At 35.3% G+C, this 15,558-nt stretch overlaps 1 protein-coding gene across 1 annotated transcript; it reads left to right on the forward strand.

Annotated features, from left to right (window-relative positions):
* The first annotated feature begins 4,724 nt into the window (after positions 1-4,724).
* Positions 4,725-12,614, forward strand: LOC143561847 (cellulose synthase A catalytic subunit 5 [UDP-forming]-like). The gene is made up of 14 exons (XM_077049818.1): positions 4,725-5,372; positions 5,738-5,933; positions 6,018-6,226; positions 6,780-6,888; positions 6,974-7,157; positions 7,770-8,036; positions 8,637-8,982; positions 9,164-9,301; positions 9,387-9,512; positions 9,687-9,899; positions 9,977-10,256; positions 10,345-10,541; positions 11,112-11,462; positions 11,779-12,614. Exons 1-14 carry the CDS (start codon positions 5,292-5,294, stop codon positions 12,358-12,360), a joined length of 3,279 nt encoding a protein of 1,092 aa, XP_076905933.1. The 5' UTR covers positions 4,725-5,291; the 3' UTR covers positions 12,361-12,614.
* Positions 12,615-15,558: the final 2,944 nt, after the last annotated feature.

Genomic DNA, 15,558 nt, shown 5'->3' on the forward strand with positions numbered 1-15,558 from the left:
GTTCCGGGCTAATAATTGAAGGAATGACCTTACTTACTGGATTGCCAGAATTTTAGCTACCACTTTATAAACAGCTCCGATAAGGCTAATAGGACGAAAATCTTTGACAAGAACCGGACTTTGCACCTTAGGAATCAATGTAACAAAAGCGGAGTTACAACCTTTTGGAAAGGAAGCTTCCAAAAAAAATTGTTGAACCGCCTCAAAAAAATCCGTCTTCATAATGTCCCAAAATTTTTTAATAAAAGCAAACGAGAAACCGTCCGGTCCCGGTGACTTATCTGAACCACAACCCCAAACCGCCAATTTCACTTCCAACATAGTGACCTCAGAAACTAAAAAATCATTATCATCCGGTGATAAAAATTTTAATTTATTACTTCTTCTAACAACCTCCACCCCATCAAAAGGTTTAAATCTCTTCGAGTAAAAATCGAAAAAGACCTGCTTCACTCGAAGAGGATCTATAATCCACTCTCCCTTATCTTTAACTCCTGAAATGTTCATTTGTTTCCGCTTCTTTTTTAACAAAGCATTAAAAAATTTTGAGTTTTCATCACCTTCCAGAGACCATTTATATTTAAGTTTAATCGTCATTTCTTTGTTCTCAAGATGATTCAACTTCTCTAACTCGAGAAGCAAATCATTTCTCTCCTCAAACACCCCTTCGTCTATCAAGCCTGTTTCAATCTTATGTTCACAATCAATCAACTTAGATTCCAATCTCACCTTATCTTTTGAAGATTTTTCTTTGTTTACTTTCACCCAACCTTTTATTCTTTCCTTGAGCAACTTCAGTTTGTTTTTAACCTTAACGAGACCTCTACCAACAACCTCCTCCTTCCAAGCATCTTCCACCACCTTATCCAGCCCCTCCCATTCAAACCAGGAATTAAAAAATTTAAACGGTATACGACCAAAGTTTACCTCCTTCATTTGAATCATGATGGGTCTATGATCCGAACAACCCGAAGGCAGAAACGTTGCCGCCAAAGACGGCATCACCTCCAATAATTCTTCATAAATTAAAACTCTATCAAGTTTACTTAACTTTTTACCCAAGAAGCCAACCCGAGTAAATTTAAAACCACCTAGAGGCATATCGAATAAACCAATCCGATCAATAAAAGAGTTAAAATTCGAAGCATTTACTTTAGAGAAAACGGTCCCCATTCTCTCCGACGGGCACCTACAAGAATTAAAATCCCCAAAAATAAAATATAAACCCGGATTATTCCTTTTGAACGAAGAGATAACCTCCCATAAAATAAGTTTTTCACTCTCTTCTTGAGGCGCGTAGACATTCACCATATAAACCGAGACCTTTAACTTAACCCATAACCCTTCCACTATAAGCACATTATCAAAACAAAATATTTTTGATTTAACGAACACTGAAGGTCCCAAATAGAAATAATTCCACCTGATTTCCCCCGCGCATTCACTGTAGCAAAATCAAAAAAATAGTTCCCCCACATAGACCGAACATAAAATAAATCCACATACGTCATTCTCGTTTCTTGGAGACCTAAAAAATTTACCCCCTCCGCTCGACAAAGATTGGCCACCCACTTCCTTTCAATCGCCTTACCCACCCCACATATATTATTAGTTAAGATATTCATTGATCCACCTTGTGTTCTCCAATCCTGCTGATTAATTTATTAAGATCCGCCTTAGTACCTTCCATTTTGTATCCAAGAACCTTTCCCACATCTATAAGATCTGTCAAACCATTAACAAAAGAAAACCCACTAGTTTCTTTAACCCCCTTTCCTTTGTACCTAGAGTGACCCTTTTTGCCCGAAAATGATTCTCCTTTACTACCCCCTTCTGTTCCAACCGAGCTCCTAATCGGACTATGAAACCGTATTCCACCAAATCCCGGTGGAACTGAAGAGCTCCTTGACCGTACATTTCCCGCCTTTAGTTTTTTCTTAACTTCATTCTACCTCAATGAAGTTTTCTCAACATAAGATATTTCTTCCTCTACGTTCCTTACCGCATCCTCGTTAGCATCTTCATTAAACTCCTTAACCGAATCTTCCGACTCCAAATCATTCGTTGCAAAAATGTCTTCGCCGTCCCCCTCGCAGGAACCTTCCACCGTATCATCCTCCGATGGAGCACCACGGTTAATTGAAGGTGACCACGGTGAAAGTTCTTTGATCTCCACTTCATAATCTTCCTTATCAATTACCACCCGAACCTTTTCGTTTATAGTAGACATTACCTTTGTTCTTATTGTAACTCTACCTGTGACGCAACTTTCATCTTTGTCGTCATCCCGGAACAACAAGTCACCCCATTTCTTGACTACCTTCCTATAACTCTCCTCTGTCCATGCACATAAAGGCAATCCAGTTACTTCTAGCCACGCTATTCTTTCATCAAGGATTAAATTATTATCCACTTCGTTCAACAGTTTAAAAAAAACTGTCACTGCAGTAGTATTACGAAACCTGAACAAAGTATCTGCTGTGGGGAATTCTAATAACACCCATTGCCCACCAACATATGTTACCTCCACATCTTCAAAACCTTCTTTAGCACAAATATTGATAATATTATCAATGCATTGGATATCAACAACATATCCCATAACACAACATGAGTCCTCTGTGTAAAGTCTCAAATCACTTTTACCCAACTCTATAATCTCCATCTGCTTATTATGGTTATTATTTACTAGTAACCCCTCATTTCCATTTTTTCTAGTAAGACCCCCTTTAACCACATTAGCATAAGAAGACTTTAGATTAAGATCCCCATATTTAAAATTATCCCCTGGTATCAAAATTTCTCCATGTGGAACATTCCTACCATGGTGAAATCCACCAACCCCTCTTTTACCCCCTTCTTTCCTCCCAAACATTGCAACAGAAGCATACAACCGATAGTTTCCAAACCAAATAGACCTAAGATTGACAACCAATTCGTCTGTATTTTTACCTTTCAAGAACCGGACAAACCCGAAACGTCTACCTTGCTTGGATAATTTGTTGGCAATGAAAACATCTGCCACCAATCCCCACTGTTGACACTCACGGGCGGAGCTCCAAACTAGAGATTTTATCCGGGAAATTTGTTACAAAGATTGAAGTCGATATCGCACTTACCTGTTAACCCTAGGATCTTTACTTGTTTCGAGCGGCACCCCTGTTGTGTCTTTCTTCCTTTCACTCTTCTTGGTACCCTGTTGGCATTCGTCATTGGATTGTTGATCTTCAGAAACCCTAGCTTTTTCGCCTGTGCCCATTCTTCAGTCTTTTTCTTTTCTACTTATCAAACTAACATTGATAAATCACCCAATTCATATTTACTTGTATTTAACTTAACTTATAACATGCCAAATAGGGTGGCTATAATTATGATAACTTTTCTTTGACTATTGATTTGTGTTTGATTTATTAGCATGTAACTAAACCAATGGCGCCAAGCCGCCAACTCATTAAGACGAAGTGCAGTGGACAAAGAGAGGAGGTGGTGGCACTGTGGGCATACTAAACGGTTGTGGTACGGGTGGCAAAGGGCCCACTACACTTGGTCTAGCCAATCAGATTAGCAAACCACGCACGATTTTTAACACGTTAATTAAATCATAATTTAAACAAAAGTGTCTTAAATTTATAAACCGGTAATTTGTAAGCAAAGGAATTCAAAAAAAAAAAAACTAATTTCATGGCTATATGTTCTCATAGAGACTTCAAGCTACAATCAATCATTTAATTTACATTATTATTGGATTGGTGATGATAAATTGCTAATACTAACTAATAATGTTACATATAAAACATTTTCACTTTTAGTAGGAAGAAGTACATATTACACACCAAAGTAGAATGGACAAAATGGTGGGTGGCAGTCCACCTTATGTTACATCACATATTGTTCGATTGCTTGTAGAAATAGAGACATTTGATAGTTGCAATGATTTAAAAATTCATTTAATAAATAAAATAAATTAAAAAAAAAGCAGTAAACATTCAGTATAATCAATTTATAGAATAATGTTGCTAAATAGATATTTTTATTCAATTTATACATATCTTGTTACCATGATAGATGCGTTGTACTAGCTATAACGTAATACACAAGTAATTTAAAGCATAACATTAATGCAAATTCATTATTAATTATTCGTAGGCTGACAGATTGAACCTAACACGCCTGAACATGCATGAATTTTCACGCGTGACATGAATCATACACGTCTAATTCGGATATTAATTCAAACGGTAAAATTACAAATGCATATAAAGTAATCATGCTTAAATTATAAAATCCACTTATTAATCTTTTGTCTTCTAAATTTGACCAAAAAAATGTCGAATATGTTTAAGTCACTTTTAAGCTTATAGAAAAACAGATTAAACAGATTAACTCGTGAGCTAGATTGTGTGTTTGGCCCGCTAATTAACCTGAACCCGTTTAAACTAAACCCAAAACTAAAATGGTAGTAAAAACAAATAATAAGATAAAATTCTTCTTGAAGTAAATCTTTATACAAAAATAATAAGATCTATAAAACTTAACTTAAAGCACATGGAGTGCACGTGACCCAACTATGTCTCAAGCTCTAACTCTTATGTATTATGTTTTCTGTTTACCTATACATACATTCATACAAGATATTATTATATTTACAGTTTTACACGTATATATACTTCCCGATAAAACCCCACCGCCGCCACCTACTACCACCGGCAGCCACCACTCAAATATCCAATCTAAACCATACTACCTTTATAATTAAACCCACCCCACCGACGGTTTCAAAATCTTAAATTACCATTTTACCCTCCAAAGCCAACCGTACATGGTGGACCCCACTTTCTCCAATTTACAACTCATCAAAGCAAACCCAACCCTCATACATACAGATCCCCATCAAAGCGATCTCTGATATATGTATCATGTATGTATATGTATGTGTTCCTTCTGTATTAAGCCAGCCACTCTCTTTATCTCTCTCTATAAAATTATAAAGTTTTGATTTTTAAGTCATTTTAACCAAAACCCAACTCCCCAATTGATTATTATTATTAAATCTTTGTGGGTTTTCATTTTCTTGGCTTTTTATTTTATTAATTACGTGTATTTGTTGTTTACATTTCGTTTTCATTTTAATGTGGGTTTGGTTTAAGAAAGTGAGGGAACACAGAACCAACATATAACACAAGTGTAGAGAGATAAAGCTTCCATCTTTCTTGATTTCTTGATGGGCTTTTGGCTGAAACTTATCTTGTGAAGTGTGTGTTTCTTGAGGTGAAATTAGTGTGTGAGATTCAATGGATACAAAAGGAAGGCTTATTGCAGGTTCACATAACCGGAATGAGTTTGTTCTTATCAATGCTGATGAAGTTGGAAGAGTAAGATATTATTATTATTATTATTATTATTATTATTATCATTATTATTATTTTAAATCTTTGATTTTCTGAATTTGGTTATGAATCTTGCTTCAATTTAATGCCAATTATGCAAAGTCTTGAATTTTTGAACCTAAATTATTGATCTTTGGTTTGTGGAATCAATTAAAGTTTGTTTTTTTATATTTATTTCTGTCGGTGGTTTGAACACTGTGCAAGAATTTACCCTTTTGGATAATAAATACTGTTCATAAGTTAGATTTGGGCTTTATATAACAAAATTTAAATAGATTTAGTTTTACAGTGTAGTTGACTTTAGGTTTGACTTCTTGATCTGGGATTTTGATATTGGTTTTTGTTAACAGGTGACTTCTGTAAAAGAATTAAGTGGTCAGATTTGCCAGATTTGTGGTGATGAGATTGAAATAACAGTTGATGGTGAGCCATTTGTTGCTTGCAATGAATGTGCTTTCCCTATATGTAGACCTTGTTATGAATATGAAAGAAGAGAGGGTAATCAAGCTTGCCCTCAATGCAAAACTCGGTTTAAACGGATTAAAGGTAGCGATAAATTATGAATCTTGTGTTTGAATTTTAGTCAAGTTTAAAGATTTTGTGAAAACTAATAAGTTGAATGATGATTAGGGAGTCCACGAGTTGATGGTGATGAAGACGAGGAAGGATTTGATGATTTGGACCATGAATTTGATCTTGGTCAAAATTCTGAGGCGGTTCTTTCTTCCCGCCTTAATATCGGGCGGGGTGCGTCTAATGCTTCCGGATTTGCCACCCCTTCAGAGGTGGATGCCGCCGCTCTAAACCCCGAGATCCCGCTTCTTACTTATGGTCAAGAGGTATAATATAAGAACATTCTTCTTTTTGTGATTCTAATTATGTATAAATTAGTAGTGGTGATCATAAAATCTATGACCGGATGCGTATACTCTATAATTAATGACTTTATTTTGAAAATTGTGAATATTGAATACAAAAACGTCATAGGGTCGGTGGTCAAATCAAGAATGTGATATTTCTTGTGATTTCAAGTTGTGACGTGTAGTAGTAGAGTTAGAAAATATATGAAGGCGGTGCAAAAGATTTTGAGTTTATGATGTTTTATTGAAAATTTTTACTTTATTTTGAAAACTGTGAACACCGAGTACAAAAACGTCATAGGGTCATATTGGTCAAATCAAGATTTGTTAGTTTCCTTGTGATTTCAAGTTATAAAGTTTAGTAGTAGAGTTAGAAACTATATGAAGGTGATGCAACCGTTTCCTAGTTATGATGTTGTGTTGAAAAGTTTAAGCACCTCTACTAAGTACAAAACCGTCACACAGTCCATTGGTCAAAGTCAAAATTTGTGATTTATTTTGTTAGTTCATGTGATTGTTTTGTTTATTATAGGATGATGGAATTTCAGCTGACAAGCATGCTTTAATCATCCCACCATTTATGAACCGTGCAAAGCGTGTTCATCCTATGCCGTTTTCTGACACTGCTTCATCAGTTTCTTGTAAGTATTTGGTTTTTTGATCAAATATAAAGTTTCAATTTTTGTAGCGTTTTTGGATTAGTTTTCATATTCTTTTATGTTTTAGTGCCACCTCGACCCATGGATCCTAAGAAAGATTTGGCGGTTTATGGATACGGAACCGTTGCATGGAAAGATAGAATGGAAGAATGGAGAAAACGGCAAAATGATAAACTACAAATGGTTAGGCATCAAGGTGATAGTGGTGGTGGCCAAAATGATGGAGATGTTGATGATCCCGATATGCCAAAGTACGTGCTTTTTTCCAATATTATTTGATCTTATTCAATGGTCGTTAATTTATTTCTCGAGCAACGGAAGTTGTTTTAAGAAAAAAACAAATCTTTTAGCAGATAATGACAAAAGCTTTCGTATTTAACAAATTACTTGATTTTATCGTATGGTTTTATTAAGTAATTTCTTTAAGTAATATATTGATTTTAGTCATTCAAAAGGATATTTTAGGTTGTTTTTTGGCGGTTAGATAGTTTGTAAAATATGGGAATTAAATGTTCTAGTAGGTGCAATAAAGTGTATGATTTTATTGTCATATGTGAATCAGATATTTAACAAGTTACTTGATTTTATCGTCATAATCCTTGATTTTATTACTTTATGTAAGTAAGATATTGATTTTGGTCTCCAAGATTTAGAACAGTATTTTAGGTATTTCATTAACTTTTTAAGTAAACAAAGTGAGTCAAATGTTTTAGTAGGTGCAATAAAGTGTATTTGATCTTGTCTCACTTTTTGTAGGCACGCATACATACATGCATAAACTCATGTATGTATGTATATATATTTATGCGTAAGCATTAAAGGTATGATTTTCTAAGAATTTATTATTTGTTATGTGTGTATAGGATGGATGAGGGAAGACAACCGCTTTCAAGAAAGTTACCAATTCCTTCAAGCAAGATAAATCCATACCGAATGGTGATATTGATTCGTATGGCGATTCTTGGTCTCTTTTTTCACTATAGAATCCTACACCCTGTTAATGATGCATACGCGTTATGGCTCATATCAGTCATTTGTGAGATATGGTTTGCGGTCTCGTGGATATTTGATCAATTCCCAAAATGGTTCCCAATTGAACGTGAAACCTATCTTGATCGATTGTCACTAAGGTATGTGGTCCCCACCCCTTTTAAGCCGCTTACATTATTTGTAAACACGAGCAAAGGTGAAAAATGGGCCAAAACTGACTCGGTCAACAACATTTGTGTCTATTCTATTATTTGCTAAATTGTTCAAATAACACTTTTGACAATTTTCAACCCTTTTGCCCCGCTTCATTTTTAGTTGAGATTTTTTAATTTGGCTAGGGAAAAATCAAGCCCGAGTTGACCCGTTTAGACTATATCGGTTGAAACTGCCACCTGTATTTTTTGTGAGTTATGAAAGGTAAAGGGTAAACTGCACTATATAGAAACAAGCTCTAAACTTTTTATTAGCAACCAACTTTAGATTAGCGGTGAATATAAGGCAGCTTATTACCGGCATTACAACTAAACTCATTTTAACTGTTTTTACTTTTTAGTTGCTGATATGTCATTGACATATGACGTGGCAGCCACTACATCAAATGTCACATATAAAAAAAAGTATACTAAAAGCTCAAAAAACATATTTTCAGGCTTGAAAGTTTTACCTTTTAATTTAAAATAATACACTAGAATAACATCTGATGCAACATTTGCCAACTTTTTATATAATCTTTTTTTTAGGTATGAGAAAGAGGGGAAGCCGTCCGAATTGGCTCCGGTAGATGTTTTTGTGAGTACGGTGGATCCACTGAAAGAACCGCCACTAATTACCGCTAACACGGTGTTATCAATCCTAGCGGTGGATTATCCAGTGGACAAGGTGGCTTGCTATGTATCTGATGATGGTGCTGCCATGCTTACATTTGAAGCTCTCTCAGAAACATCTGAATTTGCAAGAAAGTGGGTCCCGTTTTGCAAAAAGTTTAGCATTGAACTGCGTGCTCCTGAGTGGTATTTTGCTGAAAAAGTTGATTATCTTAAAGATAAAGTGCATCCAACATTTGTCCGGGAACGCCGTGCTATGAAGGTAAGAATATTATTTGACTTATTGGGTCAAACCTGTTGACTTTAGAACAATTGACCTGCAGTAATGACCTTTTTGTCCAAATTTAAATTTCTTTTACAAGGTTAAAAGGTTGACCGTTTGAGCTTGATTTTTCTTGCTTTGGTTAATGATTTGTACTAATTATAAACTGGTTGAAATACAGAGGGAGTATGAAGAGTTTAAGGTAAGAATAAACGGGCTCGTTACAATGGCTCAAAAGGTTCCGGAAGAGGGATGGACAATGCAAGATGGTACTCCATGGCCCGGAAATGATGTTAGGGATCATCCAGGAATGATCCAGGTAAGCATAATGTTTGAAGTTTTTGGAATTGGATAAAAGAAGTTATAAATGAATATTAATGAACTTTCTTATTTTATGATAATAGGTTTTCCTTGGGAATAATGGTGTCCATGACATAGAAGGAAACGAGTTACCACGTCTTGTATATGTTTCTCGTGAAAAGAGGCCTGGATTTGACCACCACAAGAAAGCTGGTGCCATGAATGCTTTGGTATACACTTTTTTCTTAATATATACAACATACTAAATCGCCTTGTTTAAGAAATTAGATAAATGTTTTCTTGTAATATTATTTAACAAACAAATCATTTATCTTTGTTAAATTGGGAAACTTGTTTATAAATACTTTTTAAAGAAATTTTCTGACTTTTTTGTTTCCTTGAAGATCCGAGTGTCGGCCGTCATTTCAAATGCACCTTATATGCTCAATGTCGATTGTGATCACTACATAAACAACAGCAAAGCACTAAGAGAAGCGATGTGTTTCATGATGGACCCCACATCAGGAAAGAAAATATGTTATGTTCAGTTTCCTCAAAGATTTGATGGTATTGATCGTCATGATAGATACTCGAATCGCAACGTAGTGTTCTTTGATGTACGTACCATCCCCTTTGACTTTTTCTAGCTAACCTTTATATGATGTCACAATCCTAATAACCGCTTTATATTTAGATTAATATGAAAGGGCTAGATGGAATCCAAGGGCCAATATACGTTGGAACGGGGTGTGTGTTCAGGAGACAAGCATTGTACGGTTATGATGCCCCGGCCAAGAAAAAACCGCCCGGAAAAACGTGTAATTGCTTGCCTAAATGGGTATTATGTTGTTGTTGCAAATCGAGAAAGAAGAAAGCCAAAGGAAAGTCAAAGGAGAAGGTACCAAAGAGCAAGAAGAGCAAAGACACCTCAATTCAAATATACGCGTTAGAGCGTGTTGAAGAAGGAATCGAAGGTAAGTAACATGTTTAAATGAGGCCCGATTTGAAATACTATTATTTTGTTATTGTGGAATAATAAAAAGAAATGAATTTTTTATGCAGGAATAGATAGTGAAAAGTCATCGCTTATGCCTCAAATAAAGTTTGAGAAAAAATTTGGTCAGTCTCCGGTGTTTATCGCTTCAACACTTTTGGAGGATGGCGGTGTTCCTCCGGGTGCCTCATCAGCATCGCTATTGAAAGAAGCCATCCATGTTATAAGTTGCGGTTATGAAGATAAAACCGAATGGGGAAAAGAGGTATGTGAAAACAATAATAAGTTTGAGGTGGCAAAATGGGTGGGGGCCAGGACGTTAGGAACCGGGTCCAAACGGGCTTTGTCATTTGTGAAAGTCGTATTTTTTTATACGGGGTTGACACGAAGCATTTTCTTGTCCACTACTTTTAAGGTTTATATAGATAATCTATTTTGGACCCGTTTGACACATTTCTGTGTGAGCTAACTTTCTTGAGTTTACTCATTTGCACCGTTAAAGAGACAAAACATAGCCTATATCAACCCGTTTTCAAAGTTTTTATGAATAATTAGTGTGTTTTAAATATTATTTCAAATAATAATATATGTTTCTGAAAAGATTAATTTAGGAGGCTATATGCACTTAAGATACACTTTAGGTGGCTTTCAAACCTTTTATCCATTTTTTTATTAGTTGTTTTTTTTTCCTCTCATCTGACCGTTAGAGATAAACGGGTCAAATGCCACCTCTAGAATTTTAATTTGGTTGGTCCCACAAAATGGAGTGTTATCAACTGTCTTAGTATTGCTTATTTTATTCAAGGCATATAACTAATATGTATTTGCAAAATAGGTTGGATGGATTTACGGTTCGGTTACTGAAGATATTTTAACGGGCTTCAAGATGCATTGCCATGGTTGGCGTTCCGTTTATTGCATACCAAAACGGGCCGCATTCAAGGGTTCGGCTCCCATTAATCTTTCTGATCGTCTTCACCAAGTTCTTAGGTGGGCCCTTGGATCAGTTGAAATCTTGTTGAGCCGACATTGTCCAATATGGTACGGGTATGGGTGTGGTTTGAAACCGTTAGAAAGGTTTTCATATATAAACTCGGTTGTTTATCCGTTGACGTCTGTCCCGTTGCTTGCATATTGTACTCTTCCGGCTGTTTGTCTACTCACTGGCAAGTTTATTGTTCCCGAGGTAAGAAGTTTGCTTTCTATTTTTTTTGTCCAATTTTTTGTAATGTGTTGGGTAACCCGTCAAAGATGCCACTTTGCAGTACTTGTTCATTTGAGTTGACCACTTGACCCGAAACACTTTTTGTTCAAAATTTATTTAATTCTAAATACATAATCAGTGTCAAAATCATTTAAAATATACTAGTTTTTAGCTCTTTGATCCGTCTCAAACGTCAACCCAAATATACCAACAAGTAAATGAATCAATCTTATAACAGAGTCGCATATTATTAAAAAAAAAAATATGGCCTCATGGGATTGTTAAATGTCATTTGCAGATAAGCAACTATGCCAGCATTCTTTTCATGCTCATGTTTTTATCCATCGCGGTTACAAGCATTCTAGAAATCCAGTGGGGCCGTGTCGGTATAGATGATTTATGGAGAAACGAGCAGTTTTGGGTGATCGGTGGTGTTTCCGCTCATCTTTTTGCACTTTTCCAAGGCCTTCTAAAAGTCTTAGCCGGAGTCAACACAAACTTTACGGTCACATCAAAGGGTGGTGATGATGGTGAATTTTCGGAACTTTATCTCTTCAAATGGACCACCCTTTTACTCCCACCGTTAACCCTTTTAATCATCAACATAATCGGCGTGATTGTCGGTATATCCGACGCGATTAGCAACGGGTACGAGTCGTGGGGCCCGCTTTTCGGTCGGTTGTTCTTTGCCATATGGGTGATTTTACATCTTTACCCTTTCCTTAAAGGTATGATGGGGAAACAAAACAGTGTTCCCACCATTCTCATTGTGTGGTCTATCTTGTTGGCGTCGATTTTCTCGCTCTTGTGGGTCCGGATCAACCCGTTTTTGGACCGGGGCGGGATCGTTTTAGAGGTTTGTGGGTTGGATTGTGATTGAAGATACGATGAGCGAAGAATAAACACGAAAGAGAGGTGAAAGTCGATATTTATCGGTGAATGTGTGTAGATAGATAAAAAGGGTTGGTTTTAAAAATCTTTTTCATTGATTCTTTTGAAATTCGGTAATTTTTGTGGGTTGTGAAGGATAGACTTGTTTTTAAGAAAGATCTGTAATCCCAGGAAGAACATAAAGTTTAGTTATTGCAGTGTAATTTAATATTTTATTTTATGAATTAGGACTTGTTCTTGCATCTATATTCTGACTACATTCATCTTTTAGCATTTTTATCAATCTACAGAAATTTTAAAAAGTAAACCACAGTTTGTGTTCATTAAGGTTCATTCAGTATATCAAATAATTGCCTCTTTTGCTGCTTGTCTTTATTATTGACAGTAATCATTCTTTATATTTGTGTTTGTCATGATATTATCATCTTTTCCACTAACGTTAAAATTTAAATTATCTTTCTTTAAGATGACTCTTTTACTTTGAAGTTAAGATTTTAAATTTTTAATTCTCTTTTTTCGTAAGATAATTCTTTCTTTTTTTGATTCTTTAATTTTTTTCTTATATTTTTTAATCTGTAATTTTATGTTAGAACTTGTTTAGGATTTAATTAATTAATATGTTACAAATGTAGTTTTAATAATATATATTGTATTTATTTATTTATTTATTTATTTAATTCTTTTGGTAAATAACTAAATAAACAGACGGAAATGTATGTGATAAAATAAAAGTCTATAAAAGTTGCATTTTTCCAAAATGAGTAAATTGATTATATAATTAATTAAGTCTTAGATAAGTTTACAAAATAAAAATTACGACAAGAAGAAGAGGGAGAGGATAAAAGAAAAGAAAATAGTAATGATAATCACACATTTTGTCTTTCACTAGTAAAAGTAAAATTGTTATTACGTAGGAAAGTGAAACGAATGAAAAATATGACAAACCATAAACTTAAAAACTTACAGTTTATGGATGGTGTAATTAATGGGATATAAACGATGTCACGCTCCACTTTCTCGAGGCTTGATGTGGCTAAGACCAGTCATAAAGCCTCACCCCTAGTTGTTATGCGTCACATGACGTCCTGTCAGAGTTATGGTTTTTGCAAACACACGGTGTAGTTATAAAGCCATAAATTTATTTATTTATTTTTTTAATTTTCGTGCCTTCCACCAGCGTTATACACAAATCGTTAAAAAATTACCCCAAGACGTGCTCTAGGGGGGTGCCCCCGACGTTATAGCCTAAAACGCTTCACATGAAACTCCACTACGTACGGTCTAATAGCTACCAAACTTAAAGGAACAAAAAGTAATCAAATGACAAATAAAAAAAAAAAAAAAACTAAGTGTCAATGTCTAATTGTCTATGTTGGATTAAGACCATCCATGATAGTACTAAACCAAAAGCAAGTCAAACCAAACGAAATATGTAATACACGTATTTAGGGGTGTTCAAAAAAGCTCGGCTCGAAAAAGCTCGATTCTAAATGAGCTCGGCTTGACTCGGCTCGATTTCTGAACGAGCCGAGCTTGAGCCAGTGTTAGCTCGGCTCGTGGCTCGGTTTTGGCTCGACTCGATAGCTCGGCTCGTTGGTTCGTTTAGATTAAACTCTAAATTTAAATATCTATATATAATAATATCATACTTATACATATAGTATGTCACTCGATACCTAAAACTTTATAAAAGAATAATGAAAATAAAACATATAAAGTTCTAATTATTAATTTTTTATAATATATATGTTAAAATTACATTTTTTATCTTTTATATATCAAAATTTGTAAAAAAGAAATTAAAAAATTAAAAAATTCAAAAAAATTAAAGGAGACTGGCTCGACGAGCTCGGCTCGAGCTTTAAACGAGCCGAGCTAGAGCACGATTTTTCAGCTCGATAAAGAAAATGAGCCGAGCTCGAGCCAGCTCGATTAAGTTCGAGCTCGAGCTCGAGCACACTCTGGCTCGGCTCGACTCGGCTCGTTTACAGCCCTACACGTATTGTCTAAACATCAAGATAAAGTCGTCTCAAATAAGAGTCCTCCAACTAGAGGTCTACAAATTGGATTTTTTTCTATTACTAGGTTTCGGGTATGAAACCGGTTTTGGATATGATTGGGTATTGAGAGAAATCGGGTAGGGTTCGGGTAGGGTATTGAGGAGAAAAACCCAATCGTATGTACCCGGGTAGGGTATGATCGGGTTCGGGTATAACTAAGTATTGGAACCGGGTATGTGTCCGGGTACGACAGGGTATTAATACACGGTTTTGAATTTGTAATTTTTTTTTATATATTTTTAAATTTGTTTAAAATTTAAATTTGCTTTGTATTTTATAAAAATAATTAAAATATATTAAAAAACCATAAATCTAGTTGAGTACAAATTATATACTTAATAATACACATTTTAAAAAAACTTAAAACATAAAGTTGTGAAGTAAACATAAAAATATATAATAAAAACTAATGTATTATTTTAGGTATTAGAAAATTGGTATCGGGTATAGCCGGGTATGACCAGTTTCAGGTATTTACATGTATAAATCGGGTACGGTTCCATACCCTACAGGTAGCGTCAGTTCCGGTTTTGGGTATAGAATACCCGAGTAAAAAAAACCGATTCTGGGTATTTTTTTGGGTCCGGTTCCGGGTACGGGTTTTGTGTGCACCTCTATTAGAGGTGCACAAATCGGATATTAGAAAAACGGGTATGAAACCGGGTCCGGGTCCGGGTATTGCCTCTAAAAACCATACCCTATGTATCAGCTTGGGTCGGGTATAGAACCGGGTATTTTAAAACCGGAGTATTTGAATACCGTATTTTCGGGTATTGAAAAAACCATATTTTTGAGTTTTTTTCGGGTTTATTCAGGTATAGGTTGGAATTTTTTAAAGGTTGCACTTTTTAGGAGTATTTTTCAGGTATTTTCTAGTTATTTTTTTGGTATAGATTGGATATTTGAAAAACTAGTTTCGAGTATGGAACCAGTTCAGGTTTTTGGGTATTACCGGAATCGGGTACGCGTTTTGGTAGTAAAATGTATACATATCCGTACCCTACGAGTATGGTCGGATACGAGTTCAGGTATTAAAAATCCGGGTAAAAAAACCCGGTTTCGGGTTTGGTCTTTTTTTCGCCTCTAGTAACTAGTTATAGTTAAGACTAAGAGTGGGCTTGGGGGTT

This window comes from Bidens hawaiensis, unplaced genomic scaffold (assembly GCF_021521415.1).
Source record: "Bidens hawaiensis isolate Kalapana, Puna unplaced genomic scaffold, B.hawaiensis_p1.1 tig00020828_1, whole genome shotgun sequence".
Taxonomy (NCBI): Eukaryota; Viridiplantae; Streptophyta; class Magnoliopsida; order Asterales; family Asteraceae; genus Bidens; species Bidens hawaiensis.

What these genes read in the sequence shown, in the direction of transcription:
- LOC143561847 (XM_077049818.1), top strand. Translation starts at nt 5,292, where the DNA reads ATGGATACAAAAGGAAGGCTTATTGCAGGTTCACATAACCGGAATGAG. An exon ending in TCGGTTTAAACGGATTAAAG is followed by an intron (nt 5,934 to 6,017) that starts GTAGCGATAAAT and finishes AATGATGATTAG; the next exon opens with GGAGTCCACGAGTTGATGGT. An exon ending in TGTTGAAGAAGGAATCGAAG is followed by an intron (nt 10,257 to 10,344) that starts GTAAGTAACATG and finishes TTTTTTATGCAG; the next exon opens with GAATAGATAGTGAAAAGTCA.